At 43.1% G+C, this 22085-nt stretch overlaps 1 protein-coding gene across 1 annotated transcript in view; it reads left to right on the top strand.

Moving 5' to 3' along the window:
- Positions 1-10471: 10471 nt before the first annotated feature.
- Positions 10472-22085, top strand: part of LOC147889763 (serine carboxypeptidase-like) — a 49120-nt gene continuing 37506 nt past the window's right edge. The window contains exon 1 of the mRNA XM_087391479.1: positions 10472-10906. Coding sequence (XP_087247605.1) covers positions 10602-10906 — 305 coding nt within the window. The 5' untranslated portion in view covers positions 10472-10601. The remainder of the gene's footprint in view (positions 10907-22085) is intronic.

Below are 22085 nucleotides of genomic sequence, written 5' to 3'. Positions count from 1 at the left end.
GGGGATATCTGCACATCTCTTCATTTTTTGGCCCATGTCATAGGATCCCTTATGAACCCTTATGAATGGCAAGTCCTTGTAGTGGTTACTATCCTCTTTTACTTGTTGAGTATGATAATATTGTTTTTTGAACTTTGCTAATATGGCTAAAAAAGAGGGTTTCACGAGGTGGCCATTAAGAAACTCTTGTTGTCAAGGCCAATGAGGCTTGAGTCTGCATCATAGACTGGTACATACCTTGTGGCAATGAATGGTCAAAGAAGGTTCTCTTTCCACTCACGGATCTCATCCGAAGTCATGACTGGTGTATCATCAATGAAGTGATGTGGATAACTCCATGCTGGAGGCAGTCTGGTGCTCTATGCAAGAGGCTTACCCGTGTACCGGTGAGAGTGTCTACCCATGAGAACACTGTGAAAGAGCTGCCACTGGGGGGCTTACGCTGAATGGTCAAGACCAAGCCACGTGAGAACATCTGTATGCCAAGGATCAAGCTTGTAGTAAAGCGATGACAACTGTGTGTCGGGAGTAGCCAAGAGGTTGTACAAGACTGATGTGTATGTGAAGGGAACCAATGCCAAAAATAGTCAATGAAAATGATTGTACATGAGTGGCATATGTGCATGTAAGAAGTATGCAACCAATCCTGAATCCAAGAGGGAGAACTCTGCCAAGTGTCACACTGAGGTGATGAAGTGCCAAATCCCAAGAGAACCAAACTGGTGTCAGTGCATGAATGTGTATATCGATGATAGATCTGATGGGATTGATGCCAGTGGGAACTAGTCGGGTAATGCGGCAATGGCTTACTTGGCTTGGTGGAGTTGGATCTCCTCTATGGTGGTGCTATTCTATAGCTAGACTACATGTTGAATTGCAAAATGTAGCCAAAGAATTTTATCTTAATTCATTTTAAGTGTTGGGTGCACTCTAGAGGATCAAGAGGTGGTTTCGATGATGAGGAATCAATGATGGTGGCTTGTGAAAATGTCAGATGGTAAGACCTAAGGCACTTAGCACATATAATGGTAGAATTTTGCATTTATTAGACTTTTACTATAGACTAGCCCACATATGTTATTTGTAATGTAAGCTTTTTACCCCTTAGCATTTATTAATATGGGAACTTGATATATCCCTTGGGGTCCTTGCAACCTTTAGGAGGGCATAAGGGAGGTACTCCTATAAACATTGGACTAACCGATGGATTGCAAATTTTTACAATTACTATTGCTAGACAACATTGGCATATAGATACTCTATATATTAGTAGTTATATATAAAGATATAAAGGATTACGAATAGCTTTTCCCTATACAAGTCCAAGGAAGGGGATTTGTTCTCTAAATATATAGGGAGGTATGGATATATGTATATTCGTATGTGACTAGAGGAGATTTGACTATGAAAGACCTCGAACCCCACACCATAGGAATCATCATGAATTTGGCCTCCTTTACGACTAAATACATGTACTATGGTTGGATTTACTGGCATGATAAATGTTATCATGGTTTGGTACTAGCAATGGGAAGTAGATTGTATTAACTAACAAGTACAAGAAATCTTGGAAAAGAGATCTCATGGGCATATGGTTATAGAGGAAGTGGTTGTCACGCTGAGTCCACTCAAGCAAGAAGACACAAGGCTTTGGAATCGACAATAGGATCAATCTCTACAGATTGAGTGCTCATTGTTCCTCACAACCGAAGCTATACTCATTACAAGGGCTCCTAATCTCGAAACTATAGTACGCTCTATCCCCTGAAGGAGACCCCTTTACACAGTTTCTACATGCTTTGGAGCGTGGACTAGCAGCAGCGCAGAAGAAGCTTTGATGTACCACATTAGAGCTTGAGCATTCCTTCACCATAGGACCTTCGACCTTTGATGCACCACAAAAATGCTCAAGGAGATTCGCTAAGTGCATTATTTGACTGTTTGTGTCCTCTGGCAATTAGTCTGGGGCCACGGTTCTTCTCTACGTGAGGACCCAGCTCTACATCTACAACGTGAAGGACTCGAGGCGCTCTCCCTATTCACCAGTCGAAAATCCTTCATTCAATAAGGATCAGCCTAATAGTAAGAGCCTTCGGGCTTTCCGGCCAGAGATGCCATACTAGCAATCTGCAAGGAACAACATGTGTGTCCTTGCGGCTTTGATCAGAAACACATAGAGCATAGAGAGCTCTCTCTTTTATTCCTGCATTGCGTATATAGGTGACCAGACTTCGTTATATATGGTCATGAACGGGAGCTTCGGTGGCCATGCTTGGACCTTCGGTGGTCCATTACGTGCATATTCCTCACTCACGAACCTTGCTGTTGTCTCTGAGGCAGGAACGTATCTCCTCGGGTGGTCGCTCCCATCTTCACACGCTGTTTACTCGGTTCCCAAGCTGCCCAAGCCGTCACACTCAAAGTTTTCTTCATCCTTATATATGTTCTCCCAGTAGATCGACTAGAGCTTAAGACCCAATATATGTTCCCACCGAAACTAGTAGCCCACAGAGTAAAACATAGTTAAGAGCTCATTTAGTCTTTGAGCCTTCTTCCTTCTGATCTCTTGTCTAGCTTCTTCAGAGCATAGAATACAGGGAAGCTATACTTCCTTCTACTAGACGCTAAAAAGTGGCCAGGGAGCTTATATGATAGTTGTTCTTATTCAGAGCTCTGATCACAACGTGACCATGGCATAAAAGCGTGGACAATGGAATAGATTTCGCCTTCGAATTCTTACCCTTGATTTGTCGTGACATTCTTATGTTCTACGTGTTACTGTTGGCGCTATCGAAATAGATGATATAGACCCTCGACACTCTTCATAGTAATGCAATATGTTCATGGCGCTACCCTAAAGCTTTGTGGTTCTCGTAGTGAAGCCGTGCTTCTTTTTTTGTCATACCCAGTGTCTCAGTATCATGATAATGGTTCTCTGCGATCGCACTAGACAAAATAGTTGGCCGGTTAGAGAAAACCTTTACACTTTTGCTTTATTTGGTCATGCATTTCCTTTACGGTGTAAGGAAGGTTTTACATCAGTGCCGAAGTGATTTTCGGCTTGAGTTATTGATACTCTCACTAATTGTGGATAGCATGGGAGGTGAATACTAGTGTGTAGTAGTGCTTTGTTGCTTTTTTGTTGCCCAGTGCATGGCCCCTTCACAACACCGTAATAGTCTGTATATGAAATTGTAGTTTTATTTACCAGGCTTATGTATCCTCAAAGAATAATCATGATCTAGTAATGTTTTACATTAAGTATTGTTGTGCCGTGATAATCCTTACTTGGAACTAGTTGACCTGACTGATTGATTGATAGAAGGTCGAATGATTGACCTACGTACAATAATGGTTATCCTTACTTGAAATTATTTGATATATATGTATATATATATGAATGAATCCTTTTGGGTACTTTTATTGACTGCAAAGGTAGCTTATTGCCCATGAGGTATGAAAGGGGTGTCTAACTGTCTATACAATTGCACTCCTCCTCATCTCCTTGGACGTAATCTATAGTAGTGATATTGATAATTGGAAAGTGCCAACGGGAGATCGAGGAAAGGTATAAGAACATTGAGGTTATATTTGGATTTTTTGACCTTGGCAATTCCATTGGACTTGGCTGGAATACCCAAATTTATGGTTTACTTGAGATTCCCACTTATTACTTGGATTTCACTAACATTTTATAGGCATTTCTTCATATCTTTAATTGCCCACCTCTGATTACTATTGAATAGTAAAATGCCAAGATTTGATTATACTAATCTAGATTGAGTGACACGGATAACAACTGTGTGCCGGCATTGAAGCCTGCAATCCCACAATTTATAGTGTGCATGTTCTAATGTGCTATGTTTGTGGATGGATGCAGGTGAGTTGGCATACCTCTCCATCACGTTTGCATTAGAAAATCCAAGGCATGAAGACACGGTGTTGGCAACTTCGAGGAGCACTCTACAATGGATTTTCTCCAAATACTGCTATATAAGATTGAACTCTCTATTGGAGACTAATCATCAGTATCATTGTACCTTTTGCAATGTACTGATATAAATGTAAGTATAATAATTTACTCTCACTTTGACACCTTGTTAAGAGGAATGGTATGATGTGGATTATTCTCACTTCTGCGGTATTGAGAGGTTGGTTATGAACAAAATACTCTCACTAGGTGTTTGAAAAGGGCAATAGTAGATGTTTGCAATTGGTTTACTATGATATTGAAAACTGGTCTAGTAGTATAGTAGGATAGATGTTTGATAGGAAAAACACACACATGCATGCACGCACACACACTAGAGAGCATGAAAATGCATACATGTGGTCATTAGCAAAACTTCTCTCTCTCTCTCTCTCTCCACACAAACACACACACACACTTACAATCCTCATTCCCTTTTGTCCTTGCAAACTATTGCTCTTCCCTTTAAAGTACTTTTGAAAGACCTTCTTTATAAACAAAAAATAAATTCCCTCATTTTCTTCTTTATTTATTCTTATTTCTCTTTATTTTCCTTAAAAGCCTTCTTATTTTTTCCTATTTTTTTAAAATTCTTTATCCTTTATTTCCTCCCCCCTACTTTTTTTCTATTTCTTCCCACCTATATTTTCCTATCTTCCTAAAAAAAATTGCATATATTTTCCCTAGTTTTCCATTTCTACTTCAAAAAAAAATTTCATTGTTAATTTGATTCCCCCTTGGTGACTACCTCCCTTTCTAGTCTCTCCATCTCTCGACTAAACTCACTTACCAAACCCTCTCCCCCCCCAATCTCCGACTCTCGCTCTACCCGTTTTACCCCTCTTAAACTCCCTCTCCCTACTTTTCCCTTCTTTCCGTATCTATTCAATTTATTCACATCTTTTTATAATTCTTTTTATTTTCATACCTTTTATATTTATTATTCTCTTATTATCCTAAAACTTTCCTTTCATTTTATCTTTTCTCTAATTTTTAGTTTATTATTCTAATTTATTCACAATTATCTCTATCCTAAACCTCCTAATCCCACCTAACGTTACCACCCCCCCAAACCCCTCCGACTTCTACTATCTCCAACTCCTATAACATTCTCGCTCGACTCCCACGACTACATACCCTATTAAAACCCCCTACAAACCTCCACACTCACCCAACTACTCACCCTTACTACCCCTCCCACAACCCCTACTGTGCATGCTCCTCTTGCCTTGTATTGTTCGTTGCCCCCTCACTCGCACGTGGCTCTAAGTTCCTCGTAGTCACCTGCTCCATGACTGTTTGTCTGCGTCCCTCCCACCCCTCACTACCTCGCCTAGGTCGTGCTGCTCTTAAATACCCCACCACCACTCCCTGCTGTAAATACTCCGTCGCATGCTTGCCTCCACAGTCCACATGTCCGCTTTTGATGCAGTTGCACACCCGCGGCTCGACAACTAGCACCTCTACAGTCTACCCTCTTTGAAAATGGGCTTACAGGTACTACAATGGTCAACCTTTGCCACCTTGGCTGTGGTGCCATCATTACATGCACCTTCCTTGCACAACCAATGAGACTATGCCCCCCTCCTCTCCAATCCCGTGGTCTTCCACGGTGTCATTTATTGTTTACAGGTTCTTCGTCTTTTTTATTGCAAACCCCCCACCACCCCCTCCTCTTCTTAATCCACATCCCGCCCCTCTTTGATCTTTACCTCTTAATTTTTTCCTCTTTTATCCCCCTTCACCCACCCCCTCCCTCTTCCTTCTCTAATTTTATGTCTAAATTCCCCCTCTCAATACACTTATATCTAATTCCCCCCCCCCCCTCTCCCTTAAAAACCCCCTTAATTATTTATATTTACCCCCTCTCTTTAAAGTATTATTTTTGGCTTACCTTTATTTAGATTACTTATTTCTATATTATCGTGTTCTAACCCCCTTTTTATTTTAAATTCTCTTCTTTTCTTCTCAATTACCCATACAATTACGTCTTCATTAGTTCAAATCCCCTCATCTTTTTACATTTATTACCCCCTTCCCCCCCATTATTTTTACATTAAGTCCCCACTCTCCTTTCCCCCCCTTTTTTCTATTAATTTGTATCCCTCTATTTTTAATTCAATTTGGCTTGGTTGTTTAAAACTACACCTGCCAGCATCACTGTTCCTCATCCACACTTCTTCCATACACCCCTCCCTTCCACACTCTTCTCACTTACCAACCCTTCTAATAAGTTTCAATATTTTCTTCTATGTAACCTCCAAACCCATTCCTCTACCCAAACAAATTTGTTTTTACATTAAGCTTAATAAGTGTATGGCCAAGTGTTAATTTTATTGTGACTCCGATAACAAGGGAGGGTGTTTATGACACATGTCTTCCCAACTAAAGTTAAAACTGGTTCTTATTGTTTTGCTTGTTGGATGGTGGTAGGTAGGTAGACTCCCTTCTTCAATTAAAGTGATGCTTGCCAGGACTTATCCAAGCTCAACTCCTATACAGTTTCCACAAAGTCATTTCTACAAAATGGCCCACTGTTGGTTTCCTTTATAAACAAGGATTCACCGACTTGTACAAACTTTTCCGTTAATGCAATTAGTCCTATTCCATTGTCTAGCTTCACTCTTTTGTCTTTTCACTATGTAAAGGGGTGTTGTCAAATCTTCCACAGACACACACACACACACATAGGCATGCACGCACACGCATATATGTAATGGCCACTTTTTCCTTCGATTTCTGTGTATCTCTATGCGTGTATGAGTGTAGTAATGGCTACTCTTTCCTTTGATTTCTAACTATTGGTTTCTTGTGCAAAAACACTAGATCCAACCTCTTGTGAATTGGACTTTCGAACTACTTATAACAACACTTTTCACACTTATCATACTTATCCATTTCTACCATACAGAAGTCACTTATCTTTCTATTAGGCGGGGAGTAAGATCCACATGGTGGGCTTACTCCCCACCATGTGGTTACCCTTTGGGTTGGGGGTAGGCCACACACACACGCACGCACGCGTGCACATACACACACACCAGGATAGGGCTAAGCAGGTCCCAAAATTTAGCAGAAAACTTAATTGTTAAGCTATCCCAACCCGAAGGTTTAGAGTGCCCTAATTTAGATAATGCTGCTTTCACTTCTTGCTTGGTGATAGGCAATTCGAGCTTATGTGCATCCTCCTACGAGAGAACATTTTGAAGACAAACCTTTTGGGCATCAACCTCCGCAGGTAAGGAAGGAGGTGTAGTGGCACACATGTCAGAAAATAATTTTGCATTTCATCATCAAGCTGTTGCCTATTCATTGTTCATGATCCATTTTGACGCAGCATGCAATGCAAGGAATGCACAAGGCACGAAGTATGAAGACTTTTGGGAAAGGCCTTGGAAGAAGAACCAATATCCTACATAGCTTTCAGATGAGAGGGAAGCTACCATTTTTTTAAACTTGCACTCATCATTCTGAGCCAACCAATAAAGAGCAATTGTCTCAGCTACGCTATAGAAATGAAGCGTTGAACCAGAGCTTTTGCATATGCTACTTTGAGATACAAATCCCCAAGATATCATTTGCCATAATTTTTAATCCAGTCCTACATTCCTAAGGAGAAATAGTCCCATGCCTAGTCCCCATCAATAGAAGCACACAAAACAAGTCAACGAATAAGAGCCTTGACCATAACTTAAAAGCATGGTGCTTTAAATAAGAATTTATCACCAATAAAACCTTTGCAGGGCGGTTGCACATCATGCACTGGTAGACCAAAATGTAAGGTCATGGATATCGGAAAATGATCATATAAAGGCAAGGCATATCTAAATGCATCTCAGAGGTAAAATTATCAAACCAAACCACATGAAGCATGTATCATCTATCCAAACATGACCATACTAAGTAAATGCATTATGAAGATAGTATAGACAACATCATGAGGTATAAGGTGCTGCCATAAATCATAGGCATGCAAAGTATCAAGCATGAGTGTCCAAGTATCCCTTTCTCTTCCCATCATATGTGAACAATGGGTACTATTATCCTCATTGCCATTAAAGTTATTAAAATCTCCATATAGAAACAAAGCAAAGTCATAAGTATCCCCAAGGTAATGGCCATGTGGGTCATTATAAACTAACTATGGCTATAAATCAATATGAACCCGACATGGAAACCTCTAAAAAAGAAGTCCAACCAACATAAAAGATGCAAAATCCCACAAAAAACTTTCACGGCCCATGAAGGAGTCCTGATTTTGTTCTTGCAAACAAACCACATGTAGCATATGAATAGTAGTGCAATGCCAAGGCAACCTCCATTTATTTATATTGCAGAGGCCTTGCATATTATATGCAAGGCATTTAAGTGGTATGTACATATTTACAAACTAATAAGTGTGGCATAAGCTCAAAGTTATTTCTGCATGGACCAGCATATTCTTGATAAGCATTGCTTGGATCATTCATCAGGAAGATTACTAGGAGAAGAGGGAGGATAAACAGGATTAAACCTAAGGCACTGCTACCACAGACCAAAGTTTACCAACCTCTAATTCGCGCACATGCACACACACACACACGCACGCATGCACACATGTGGGCCCTAACATGGCATCTCTTTGTGTGTGTGTGTGTGTGCACGTGTGCGCATGTCATCACCCTCGCTTGGCCATTTTTGAGTGGCACCTTGCAAAACTTGCTTACTAATTGAAATTATTCCAAAAAATGTCCTGTGATGAAAATCAATTAATTCATTTCATTCTTGATTACATGATCACAATTAATCTAAGGTGCATTAACTCGATTAACATATTAATCGATGAATTAACCTACCTCCTTCCGTCGCTCTCTTCCTCCATCCATCGCCGCCATCACCATCTCTCAGCCTCTCCTTGCTCGGATCCCTCCCTCGCCATCTCTCAGCCTCTCCTTCCCTCGCTCCATCTCTCGCTCGCTTCTCCCTTCATCCCTCGCTTCCCCTCCCACAGCTCTCCTCGCTCCTCTCCACCACCTCTCAGCCTTTCCACACTCCTCTCTAGCCTCTCTCTCTCTCCCCTCCCTACTGCTCCCTCTCCTCTCCCCTCTCCCTTCCATTCCTCCCTCTTCTCTCCCGCTCCCTTCCCTCTCCCTCTCCCTCTCCCTCTCTCTCCCCTTCCTTCCTCTCCTCTTCCTCTCCCTGCACTTCCTCCCTCGGCTCAACACCTCCGTGTACTTATAGACATAATCCATCTAGATCCCTTGGCTTCTGGAGACTTCTGATTTATCACACCTTCAGGAGACTTCTTATTAATCGCGACTTCTCTTACGCTAATTTTTGACTGGCTCCCCCTGCACATCGATTAATTAATTAATAGGTAGTTTTTTTAACAGGGTTGCCCTATTAGGCAATGGCTTTGCATAATTAAATGGTATGATTAAGTTGCAATTATGTGTGGAGAGGAACGTTTGCATGAGATCTTGTTCCAATATCTGAGGAATTTGTGCCTTTGTGTGTGGAGGGGTTTTGCAAGTGAGGTCATGAAAATACCCTTTCCATGTTTTATCTGGATGCACGAAATGAGTGGCGCCATTCGAAGCATGGCCAAAAGGGCTGCAGCTAAGGCTGTTTACACACCAAATGGTGCCCAAGCTTGGGCGGCCGTTTGGACCAATATAAAGCCACGATTTAAGGTTTAGGCGGGCACCTCTTTACACATACAGTGCCCAAGCTTAGACCTTGTGCCCTGAGAAAGGCCTTCCTTGGGCAACAAAGCTTGGCTGCCCACCGATGGGCAGGGCTAGATTCAGCCAATACCAACGATTTGGGTCCCCAAGCTCCACACCCATCCAGGCCCTCATTTTTACAAAAGGGGTTTGTACTTGGGTGGTGTGTAAAAGGGGTGCCCATTCGTGGGCACCCATTTTTTAATGATCTCACAATGGTCGACTGGTGTGTAATGGGGGTTGCCCATTCCAGCCTGCCCATAATTGCTTTTGGGTGCCCAAACTTTGGGCACCCTTTGGTGGTGTGTAAGAGGGCCTCCCCGCGTTGAGGCTGAGGCTGGGGAGGCTGCTAAGTGAGCAGGTGAGGGATGAAGGTAACCCTGTCCCCCTGTGTCTCCTGCCGGATTCTGGTGGACTGAGATCCTGGGTGGAATCTGCTTTGCAGATCTCCATCACTATGAACAAGGCTATGATGGACAACAAAGACGGGCATATGATATCTGACCTGAGTTCCCAGTCTAGTAGTGGACTGCTAGTCTGGAATCCCATTTTCAGCTCAAGCTGGGTTGGCAGTGGACTGCTAGAGCCCACAGCTGAGCCAATCTTTTCTCTCCATGGGGCTCTGCATTCCCCCTGCCACTAGTGGCGCTGAACCAGGGCCACTGGCGAGCGCGGGGAAGCCCTCTAAACATCCTGAGTGGGGGCTGCATGCACATGTTGCGCACGTGTCACGGACTCACAAGTTTTGAGCCTCCGCAATCGAATGAGCACGCACAAGTTTTCGACACATGCAGTTCTGAAGTGACGTGCAATGTGAAGAAAGTCTTACAAATCTGATTCCAAACTTTAATCGATCTCGCCAAATTGATCAGTTTCCTTCTTGGATTCGATCTCTCCATCGCTGCACTAACGCCTCTTCCACATCTATGGCGTCTCCTTTGTCCTCATCCTTGATGCTTCACCTTGTCTCTCTTTTACTTGTCATCGGTTTTGCCTTCACAGCCCGTGCGCCCAGCGGCACGTTTCCTCAAAGTCAAGCTGAACGCTTCATCAAAGCTCTCAATTTGGTACCAGGTGCTGCAGAGGATAGCCATGTTGAGGCTGCAGAGCCTAGATTGGTGGAACATCGTTTTCACCTGGACGTTCATGGTGACTCGGGCTCTGTCATTGGCAAGGAAGAATTAGGACAACACGCGGGATATTTTAAGTTGAAGGGAACTCATGCTTCCAGGTTCTGACTCTGTTTTCTGGTATTGATCCATATGTCTGTGTTGGTCAATTTTCAATCACTGAGAAGCAGTGCATGGCTGTGAGGCTCATCAACCTGAATCGTTCAATTCACTTCTGTGGATATTATGAGCCGGGATCATTAACGCGTTTGTTTCTAAGGATAGACAGCGTCTATCACTGTGTACAGAGCCATATATGCCGACTGATCTGTCAGTGGAAATTCATTCATTCAATCAGTTGCCAGATTAGGAGACTACCAAGCCAAAGGAGCTCAAACTGCTCTCTCAACCTATCCTAAGCAAATTCCATTTTTTAAAAACGTGTTGATTCATTGATTGATTGATATGTGTCTCACACCTTGCTCAGGCCCTTAGGCCCATAAGGCCCTCATACACGATATTACACATTTAAATGCACGCTAATACTTTTGTTGCTACATTGATCCAACTTCTATGTTACCATTGTGTCTATGGTGTCACACCATGTCTTTCGAGAGTCGTGGAGCTCCACCAAGTAGTCACCCAACGTGCCTGTTGGGAGTTGAGAAACAATTCATGTAGGCTTAAGACAACGATCCCATGTTCTTTTCAGACTTGTTGGAACGTGATGCATCTGAGCAAGCATGTTCCTCATCTTCCACTTCATTCAGCTCCAAAGACCCACTTGAATTTGGAGGTGGTGAACTGAAAGTAAGTGTACGTCAACGAAGACACGTTACACAGACCAATGCATTGGAACCACTCCCCCAAATGAAGCATGATGCTTCTTTCGAGGTGTTTGGGTCAAAATGACACATTGTCTCCCATTCTTTTTGGGACGATAACACACCGTAGATCAAGCTGGTTTACGTGTGCTAGTCCCTAGATGTGCAGTTCTCCAGTTGACTTAGTATAAGAGGACTTCCACTTCTGGCTGCTCGTAGTAACTAAGTGGGCAAACCAGAGAAACCAAATAGCAGGCATAATAGAAAATTACTAGAAATAGGGAAGAAAGAGAAGGGAAAAAATTCTCTCTTAACAGCAAGAGGGCATGGGATCTAGGCAGCTTCTATGATGCTGGCTAGCCAAGGCTAGATTCAGTCCTTGCGTTGGCAGCCACTCAAGGCTAATGCTTGAAGATACCAAATATTTCTGGATTACAAAAGTGTAGTGAACTGGGATGTAGCCCCTTTTATAACCCCAGGGAATTGGGCTAGAACGTAATTATATGTAGGATTATTGGACAGGCATGCTGTCATAAAAACCACTAAAACTATTGTATGTACAAAAAATACTAAGGATACTACAATTATTGTGACAATTTTATAAACTATTAGGGCTATTGAGAAAGAAAGAAAGAAAGAAAGTTTAAAAACCAATTAGTACATCAGCTTAGGGAGGGTATCTCCTAGGGAGTCCATAAAGCAGCTCCATTTATTTAGAGTACCTACATTATGACTTGGAAAGAAACACAATCGACCATACATCAGTTTAAGACTGAGAGCCTGAAATAGGCTTACAGCCTGTCATCCCATATTTGGACAGCATGTCCAATCCATACTACCTCTGCAAGAGCTGTATCCCACTTGGTGATCTAATCACCTTAATGCCCAAGAAATAAAGCAGCTCTCCCAAATCCTTCATCTCAAACTTTTGCTTCAATAGCATTTTCACATGAAGGATATCTTCATCACTATCACCTGTGATGATCAAATCATCAACATAAATGACAAGCAGCATAATACCTTTCTGTGTTTTTCTCACATAGAGTGAGAAATCTGCCTTATTGGTTGGAACTGCTGGTGGTCTTCTAAAGAACCAAAGGAAAAGGAAAGGCTGAGGCTACGGGTGACAACGACGCGCGACAGGCAATGAGAGTTGACGATGGGCGACGAGAGAAACTTGGCCTTTATGAGAGCTAAACTAAAAGTTACTACTGCTATAGTTCCTCCTACTTTAAAAAAATTTGTCCTAAAAATGGACATAAATATTACAATCAAGTTGGAGCTCTTCTGGGTATTGGAACATTTGCCGACTTCTCCGGTTTAGGGTTTACTGTTATTGCTTCGGTAAACATTTTAGCCAAATAATCCCATCTCATCAAGAAGATATATATGTGCTGTGGCAAGCATCCTATCCAGCTCAGCCTTTGCATGTTGATTAAGGAAAGTTTGATCTTTAAGTGTATATATGGAGACATCCCAATGGAAGTGCGCCTTGTAGAATAATAACAAAACTCTTAACAGAACCACTTATCCCATGACCTGTGTGTGTCAAAACAGAAATGCCTCAAATATTCTTCCAACCACTTATTTATCCTCTTAGTTTGACCATTAGATGGGGGATGGTAAGCTGTACTTGGGGCCAACTTAGTACCCATTTGAGAGACAACTCCTTCAAAACCCACTCATAAATTCTGTATCTCTATCACTAACTATCTCTTGAGGGAGGCCATGCAATCTAAATATATATTCCATGAATTTACTGGCTACTTGAGAAGAAGTATAGGCGGTTTTAATTGGCAAAAAATTGGTTGTCTTTGTCAGCCTACCCACAACCCCGAATGTACCATTCCACCCCTTTGTTGTGGTGGGCAAACTAGTAATATAATCCATACCTATATGGGCCACTTACCCTCTGGAATGGGTAGGGGATGTAAAAGGCCTGCTAGGTGAGCATCATCAATCCTATTTTGCTAACATGCAAGCTAGTAATAAAATCCATACTTATATGAGTCTCCTTACCTCTGGAATGGGTAGGTGATGTAAAAGGCCTGCTAGGAGCATTATCAATCCTATTTTGCTAACATGCAAACTAGTAGCAAACTAGTAATAAAATCCATACCTATACGAGTCCCCTTACCTCTAGAATGGGTAGGTGATGTAAAAGGCCTGCTAGGTGAGCATTATCAATCCTATTTTTCTAACATTGTACACAACCTTTAACATAGTTTAACACATCCTTCCACATTCTGTGCCAATAGAAGCTCTCCCTTACCTTTTCATAAGTCTTTCCCAAACTATTGTACCCTGCTAGAGATCACTATGCAACTCCTCTAGAACCAGGCTCTTAAAACAAGAATGCGGAACCAAATAAACTCTGTTTAGGTACCATAAAAGACCATTCTTCAGGGCACACTTTGGATAATCCATGCAATCTGGATCTTGTAAGGCCACAAAGACAGCACCAGTCCATAAGAATGTCATAAATCTAATCTTATATATGTTTGAAACCACATAGCATTGACAAGACCATAATCTTCAGCTACTACATTCTTTTGTATTCAATATCAAAGTCATGCCCCTCTACAAACTCCAGCCACCTTCTAGGAGGAAGGGTGCTTTGGGACAAGAATCTATGCATAGTCTGTCCTTACCTTGAAATGACTACCATACAAATAATGGTGCCATTTCTTCATGGCATGTATGATAGCAAGCATCTCCTTGTGATGAATTGGACTCTTTGTCACTCAATTTCCTTTGGCAGCACCAAGGAGAAAGGCGACAACAGATGGAGTGCTGGTGCTTGGGTTGTAAGCTGCACAGCAGCACCCTCAGCTAGGCAATTTTCAGCATCGTGCTGGTGACAGTTGAGCAGTAAAGTGAGTGGCAGCAACTGGAGAAAAAGAAATGATGATCAGGTCTGCTTCTTCAAAAGTTGCGGCAGATATTCATGAGAAGTTGCAGCAATGTAGGAGCAGAAGTAGAAACATCCGGGCCTAAGCATGACGATTGAATCTTGAGGAAGAACTGCCGCTCTGATACCATGTTGAATTTACATGGTGAGAGGGGGGGAGAGAGGGACACGTGAAGCAAGCAAGATAGAGATGGGTGGAGGTACTTGGATTGATGTTGATGGAAGTGATTCTCAAGCAAGCACAACAACCTCATTTTACAGGCAAAGGGAAGTGCCTTATTTTCTCACACACATCACTGATGATGTCCCACAAATCAAATCAGATCTCCAAAGGTCAATTAACCCCAATAAGACAAACCACAACCTATTTCACATTGACACACAAACTAGAACCCTCTTCACACTACTTAGTTCTGAAATACCCAACAGCGAGAGCCCCATTTGCCACATCGACCTTCAGACTGTGAGGGAGGTCAACCATAGGCAGCTTCAGTGAGTGGACAAAGCTATGGGTGCTACCACTGTCCACAAGAATGTAGGCATCTCTGCCCATTACCTTCCCCTTGATCCTAAAGGTGGTGGAACTGCTTACAGCATTGAAAGCGTTTGTAGATATCCTATATAATTTCTTGTTGAGTATCCCATCTTATCTCTTCACAAGAATGTAGGCATCTCTGCCCATTACCTTCCCCTTTATTGTAATGGTGGTGGAACTGCTTACACCATTAAAAGCGTTTGTAGATCTCCTATATAATTCTTGTTGAGTATCCCATCTTATCTCTTCATCAGTAACGGTATCATTGCCCTCAGCTGCGCTGCATGCGTAACAACAGTCAAAAGAGCTTTCGAAGTTATAAGAGGCTGCTCTAGGTAGATTGTGTGCAGGCTGTGAAGGATGAGATAATAAGTTCATAGGTCTAATTCACAATGGTCAATGCCACGTAGATGATGGAACACATAATTCTCTCATCTGCCTCATCATCCATGGGGACATACTGACCTCAATCATGGAACTCTTTTGGAGTTTCTACTAAGGAAGATTCACCATCAGACTTTGAAAGCTCCACTATCAAACTTAATTTGCCATTGCATACTTTGTTGTGATCCACGCCCCATTTTTCTCAACATTTGAAACAAAGGCCATTCTTTGGCCACCCAGCCATAAGATACTGAGATAATTGTTTATGTATCTCCCTTATCTTATCATTACTTCCATCATCTGTTTAAGAATTTCTACCAGAACAATTAGACCTTGAAGCTTTAATAGTGGGTTACCTAGGAATAACTTTACCTTGAAATTTGGACTTTCGAAAACAAAAATCTGAATTCGTATGATTGAATATATTCTAGTCTTACAAAGGTATATATATAATTTTACCTTGAACCACGGGGCTGGTTGAAGAGGTGTTGAAGCCAAATGAGATTTCTGCTCACCACCAGGCTTTTTTAGTGCATAGTCCATAGTTGCTGTTTTCTGGAAATACCAATACCAGTGGATGCCTCCTTAGAATTATACTTGGGTTCTAACATTGGCTCTAGATGCCATCACATCAGGGCCAATAGCTGGCTGCAACTCATGTGTATAAACTTGAGTTTGTCATCATATACTGCTTTACTGAACCATGATATACCAGTCATACCATTGGCAAGGTCAAAAAGCAAAGATTTGACTTTTCAGGCAAAAAGCCAACACGTTGAATTTTTTGCAACCGTTGACTTTTGGTCGACCTGGTCAACTATAGCGTTGATCAACCGACCAGGATCAATGCTCGGCCTTGACCATCCGACCAAGGGACTATAAAATGTTGAGCATTTAGCTCATGTAATTCAGTCTTCAGCAGTCAACCTTCATCTTCAGCATTCAGCCCATGCAGCAGTCAGCATATAGCAGCAAGTCCCACGTTCATCTGCAATCCTGCATCCCGCAGTCAGGAGCAGCATTGGGAAGGCATCCGCTCAGATCCAGCAGGCCTCCCACAGTCGGGCTCTTCACAACATCCACTACAGCCTCTCCATCAGCATCTAGTTGTCAGTAGCAGCATATGGAGACAATCATAGCCAAGACCTAAAGGGGCTGATGATTATAATCACATCATTGCATTCATTTAGCAATTACACATTGCATTGCATACCAATTTGCGTGTCTTGTGCCCGCAGGCCTCCCACAGTCGGGCTCTTCACAACATCCACTACAACCTCTCCATCAACATCTAGTCGTCATCAGCAGCATATGGAGACAGTCACAGCCAAGACCTAAAGGGGCTAATTATTGTGATCACATCATTGCATTCATTTAGCAATTATGAATTGCATTGCATACCAATGTGTTCTCTCTCTCTCTCTCTATAGCAATATGAATTTTATAGCAATATGGGGGTCAAACAAGGATGCCCACTCTCACCCACCTTGTTTGGTTTATGCATTGATAGACTTGAGGAACTGATGCACACAGAAGCAGGTAAAAGAGGGTTGCCCAGCCTCTACCTAGCAGATTTTGAGATTCACTTGCTTCTTTATACGGATGATGTGGTTGTTTTCACTAATAGTGAGGGTAAGATGCAACAAATGATGGATATCCTCAGCATGTTCTGTTCGGAAAGTGGGCTGGCTGTGAATGTTTCCAAAACTAAACTCATGATAGTCAAGACTATACAGCCAAGTAATCCCCCTTCAATCTCATATATGGGTCAACTTGTTGATACAGTGCACTCATTCAAATACTTAGGCATTGAAATTCCAGCCAATAACAAATGGAGCAGCTGTGTGCAACGGAGAATTGATGCAGGATGGGGAAAGTATTATCAATTTGAAAATGACTGCAGCAATACCAACACAAGAAGGTGGCAAGTACGAAACATGATTTTTGGGGCATATGTGGTACAAACAGTGCTCTATGGGGTAGAGGTGTGGGGGGGGAGTATACCATCATTAAAATGGAATGATGTAGAAAAAATGCAGAAATCTTTCATTAGAAGACACCTTGGCATCAAGGCTACCACACCCTACTCTTTCCTACTCCTAGAGACAGGATGCATACCCATAGAGTTGCATGCCTTGAAGAGAGTACTCAGATACATCACAAAGGTCAAGCGCATGAATAATGAAAGGCTGCCAAAGAGGGCATGGGTAGAAAGTCAAAAGTCCCAAAAGACGAATAAGGATAAGATTTTGGCATCTGGATGGGCACTAGATTTAAAAAAATGGTTCCAAAAATGGGAGGTAGAGAGGTACTTGGACTACTCTCCAGAGGAGGTAGATGAGGATGCCTTTCATCATGACCTGCTGAATGCACTACACAAGAAATGGCAAACAGCTGAAAACAGAGATAAGTTTGAGTACTACCGTACATTTATCAACCCCGAATATTGGGCTACTTATACAGGAAGAGAAACAGCCACGCAGAAGTACATTTGCACACCTATGGCAATACATAAGCGAAGAGCTTTGGCCTCACTTCGCACCCGATCACACCAGCTGCAGATTGAAATAGGAGGATGGAAAGATATGCCAAAAGAGAGCAGAATATGTCAATTATGTGACCAGGGAATGGCAGAAACTGAAGAACACATGGTAATGATATGCCCTTACTATACTCACATCCGGAAAGCATTTAGCTCTCTTCTCGAGGGACATAACAGACTGGCTGATATGCTACATAGCGGGTCACCCCCAGCTTCAGGAACGTTTGTCTATAAGTTTTTCAAGCACAGGAACTCACCTAAGACATAAAGGTAGTTTCTCTTAATACCCTCCCTTCCAAGGGAGGAGTCTTTGTGTACGAGGATTTTGTATTGCTCAGGTCCCATAGGCCGATTTTTGGTCTTCAGAGGACGATAATATATTCTTCTTCTTCTTCTTCTTCTCTCTCTCTCTCTATCTTGCCGGGATCATCATCAGGATTCTTCTTTATGCAGATGACGTGGCACTCTTGTCGTCCACACTTGAGGGGCTCCATCGACACCTAGATGCACTGCAGGCTTTTTGTTTATCCCATGATTTGGAGGTCAACCTTGGCAAGACCAAGGTCATGATCTTTAACACCTCTCGAGCAAACATGCAATGGAAGTAGTTTACTTTTACTTTCGGTGGGTTACCAGTTGAGATCGTATCCTCATACACTTACTTGGGGGTCATCTTCTCCGGCCCGATCTTCACGATGAGGCCAGCGATGCAAGCCAGATCGAGCAGGGGATACGCCTCAATGGCTCGGCTAGAGAGACAACGCTTCCACTCCCACTTCCAGGACCCTCGGACCAAGGCTCTTCTCTTCAACTCCTTGGTCCGACTAGCTGGTATGTATGGCAGTCCTTGTTGGGGGCCTGACATGTCAGAGATAGAGTGGACACGGGTGGAGCGCTTGCAGATCCTTATGCTCTCACGGATGATCCGGGGGAAACCGTCTATACCACATCACATCATTTAGGCTGAGTTTGGTGCTTCTCCACTCCAGCTAGATGTAGCCTTTCAGACCATCACATATCTACACCGGGTTAGATCATATGGGGACTGCACATCAGGGAGACAGAGGTTGCCATGGTTGGCTCTCGATTCCTCCATGAGGTTGGCAGCAGAGGGAGATGAGCGATGCTGGTATGCACGAGCTCACAGATGGTTTGTGAGACTAGGGTTCCACATCAATAGGATACCTCCTTTTCAGTACAGTTAAGATGCCCCTCCGGTACTCCCATCCACCATCCCGATCGGGCCACACACCAACCAAGTCATTCAAGAGGATCTCCTGCAACTACACACCTTTAGGACCTGGTCGGAGCCGAGGGAGCTTCCAGTGAAGTTGAGTTTCTACAGAGATTACTGTCTTCGTATTTCGGAGGAGAGATTCATCACACCACCGGGGTACACTAAGCTTCATATGCCTCACTCACTACGGATCTCCATTGGATAGTTTTGGGTATCATCACACCGCCTCCGCATAGAGAGCGGCAAAGCAGAGGGGATTCCTAGGGAGCATCGCTTATGCATATTGTGCGACTGTCAGAAGGTTGAGTTGGAGGAGCATTTTATTTTCAAGTGCCCAGTGTACTACGAGATCCGAGGTCGCTACCACTGCCTCTTTAGAGACGGCTCCGGGCTCCTTTCCAGATTCCTCCCCTACCCAGATCAGAGATGCCTCGCGGTCTTCATTCACGAGGGGGTCTGACACAGAGAGTACTTACTCAGGCGACGGGGCTTGGCCACATCATTAGACACCTCTCAGAGCAGGATCACAGAGTTCTTCCCATTGAGTGACATTGATCGTCCAGTCTCTAGCAGCAGACGTGACAGAGACCCCAACCCGACAACCGCAGCACGACACATGAGACATCGAGGGGACACACAGATCACTTTGGGGGACCTCCCGTCAATTGTTTAGACCCGGGATACGTCCCACTAGAGTCACGGTGGCCCTGGTCTTGCGTCGAGCCTCATCCAGGAGACCGAGACGCACGGCACCCCTTGACGGGCGCCAGCGTCCCATCATCGGCTATGCACTAGCTAGGGCGACATGACATAAGGAGGATTCCGCTCTGCTCCAGTCCTTTTCTTTTCATTGTTACATCGAGATGTATTTGATTATGTATGATCAGACTTAGAATTCAGCACGGGTGATGATGCTCGTTTCAGTAGCTCCACCCTTACTGTGATTTGTATTAGGTTTTCTTTCAGACTCATAGACCCATCGGTCTTCCGAAGACTCTAATAAAATTTCTTTCTTTCTTTCTTTCTTTCTTTCTCTCTCAGTGTTATCTAATTCTTAATTGTAGTTACTACGATCAGAAGCCTCTGCATGTTACAGGTTGTGTGAATATGTGCGACAGGATATGAGTTTGTGGTGATGGCCTTCGGATTCATAGGGGTGCTAGCTATATTAAGAAAGATGACGCTAAGGGTTCTCAAGAACTTTTTCAACAAGCGTCTTTCTTTCTTGTCAACATTTTGGAGGATCTTGCTCAGCATCAAAACTGTCTGCGATAGGTCCTTTAGTTGTTGGATAATGAGCTCTACATCAACGTGAAGAAGTCAAAATTTTTTGTAGAAGAGGCTCATTACCTTGAGTACGCCATTAGTTCTTTTGGTGTCAGATTGGATCCTGTGAAGGTCAAAGACATTGAAGAGTGGATGTGACCACCAATATATTGCAAGCACTTCAAGGACATGGCAAAGATTGTGAACTTGTTGTAGGGGGTGGACATAGAAGGAGTTAGTCAGCTTTGCTCCTAAAGCTTTGAAAGCCTTTGACGAACTCAAAGAAGCAGTTGCAAAATAACACCTTGCTTGGCTCTAGCTTAGTGGGATCAGCCCTTTGACTTGAAGACTAACATGAGTGACTATGCCATAGGGATGGTATTAGAGTTGCATGGTCATCCGATAGCTTTTGAGGGAGCAAAGTCTTGGTAAGAAGTTTATGATAGTGGACTCTTTGTGGGCATTCATGCTTGTAAGAATTTCTTGTTTTGGTCAAGAGTTCCCAGCCAGGATTGACCATTAGCAACGATGCGGCTAGTTAGATGCCGGATCAGGTGGAGTTGGAGACCATGAAACTAGCCTCAAGGCTAACAAGAGGGTGGTAAATCAACTAACCAACCAAAAACCTTCACATTAAAATATTAAGCAAATACTTCAAATACAGATTGGTGGAGCTAGAATGCTCCTGCTCAAATACAAGTACACAGGTTGGCCCCAAAGCCTTGGTGCCCCTTCCGGTATTTATTTAAGATTCGAGGAACAAATTACACCAAGGTGACAATGGCTCTTGCATTCCATGCATTCCACTTCCCAAATAGGCATCATTGCCACAAGCATAACCTCTATAGTTCACTGATCTTGCTATGCATACTCTCTTACTGAGCTCTACTTATTCTCAAAGCCGGCAATCGGTATTTACACTTGTTCCATAATAGGCACACAGCCCAAAACTGTCATTAGCAGCCACACAAGGCCACACAGTCCTCTACAGTTAGCTCCCTAGTGCCCACAAGGCCCAATTCCAAGCAGAGAAAGGAAATGCAAATATCACCAATCAGCTCTGAATGAGCATTGGGAAAAAACAGGCCTCCACATAGGTGATCTGTGGTGAGCACATAGCTCGAGGTGCTTCAGAGCTGACCGTACCAGACCCAAGATAACTTGCCATACAAATGGACGAGCCACACCCGCACATAGCCATACATACCCGCACTCAAGTATCTGTACAATCTACTGTAGACCGTACAGAACCATACACAGCACGTGTGCAGTCTGTGTAGAACCGTACGCCAAGCACTATGGGTATCTCCTTGTGCACGCTGCACCAAGCAGTCATACAAATGCCATATAGAATCGTAGACAACAGCTATGCCCTCTGTACGAGATCTGTATAGAAACCTGGAGGAGCCCGTACAAGCACCGTACGGAACCGTACACAGCAACTATGCCCTTTGTACGAGATCCATACATAAACCTTAACTGTTCCGTATGTGATCACTAGCGGAACCCGCGTAATGCATTACCAGCAAGTCTGGCCCCTCGCGTGATGATCTACTGACTCCCTTATGTGCTCCTCCCTTTCTGCTCGTCGATTCTCCTCGC

Source organism: Dipteris shenzhenensis, chromosome 20, assembly GCF_047967505.1.
Source record: "Dipteris shenzhenensis isolate YYH24624 ecotype China chromosome 20, Dip_SZ_1.0, whole genome shotgun sequence".
In the NCBI taxonomy this organism is placed as follows: Eukaryota; Viridiplantae; Streptophyta; class Polypodiopsida; order Gleicheniales; family Dipteridaceae; genus Dipteris; species Dipteris shenzhenensis.
Note: the sequence above shows the minus strand (reverse complement) of the source record. Positions and strands in the feature narration are given on the sequence as shown.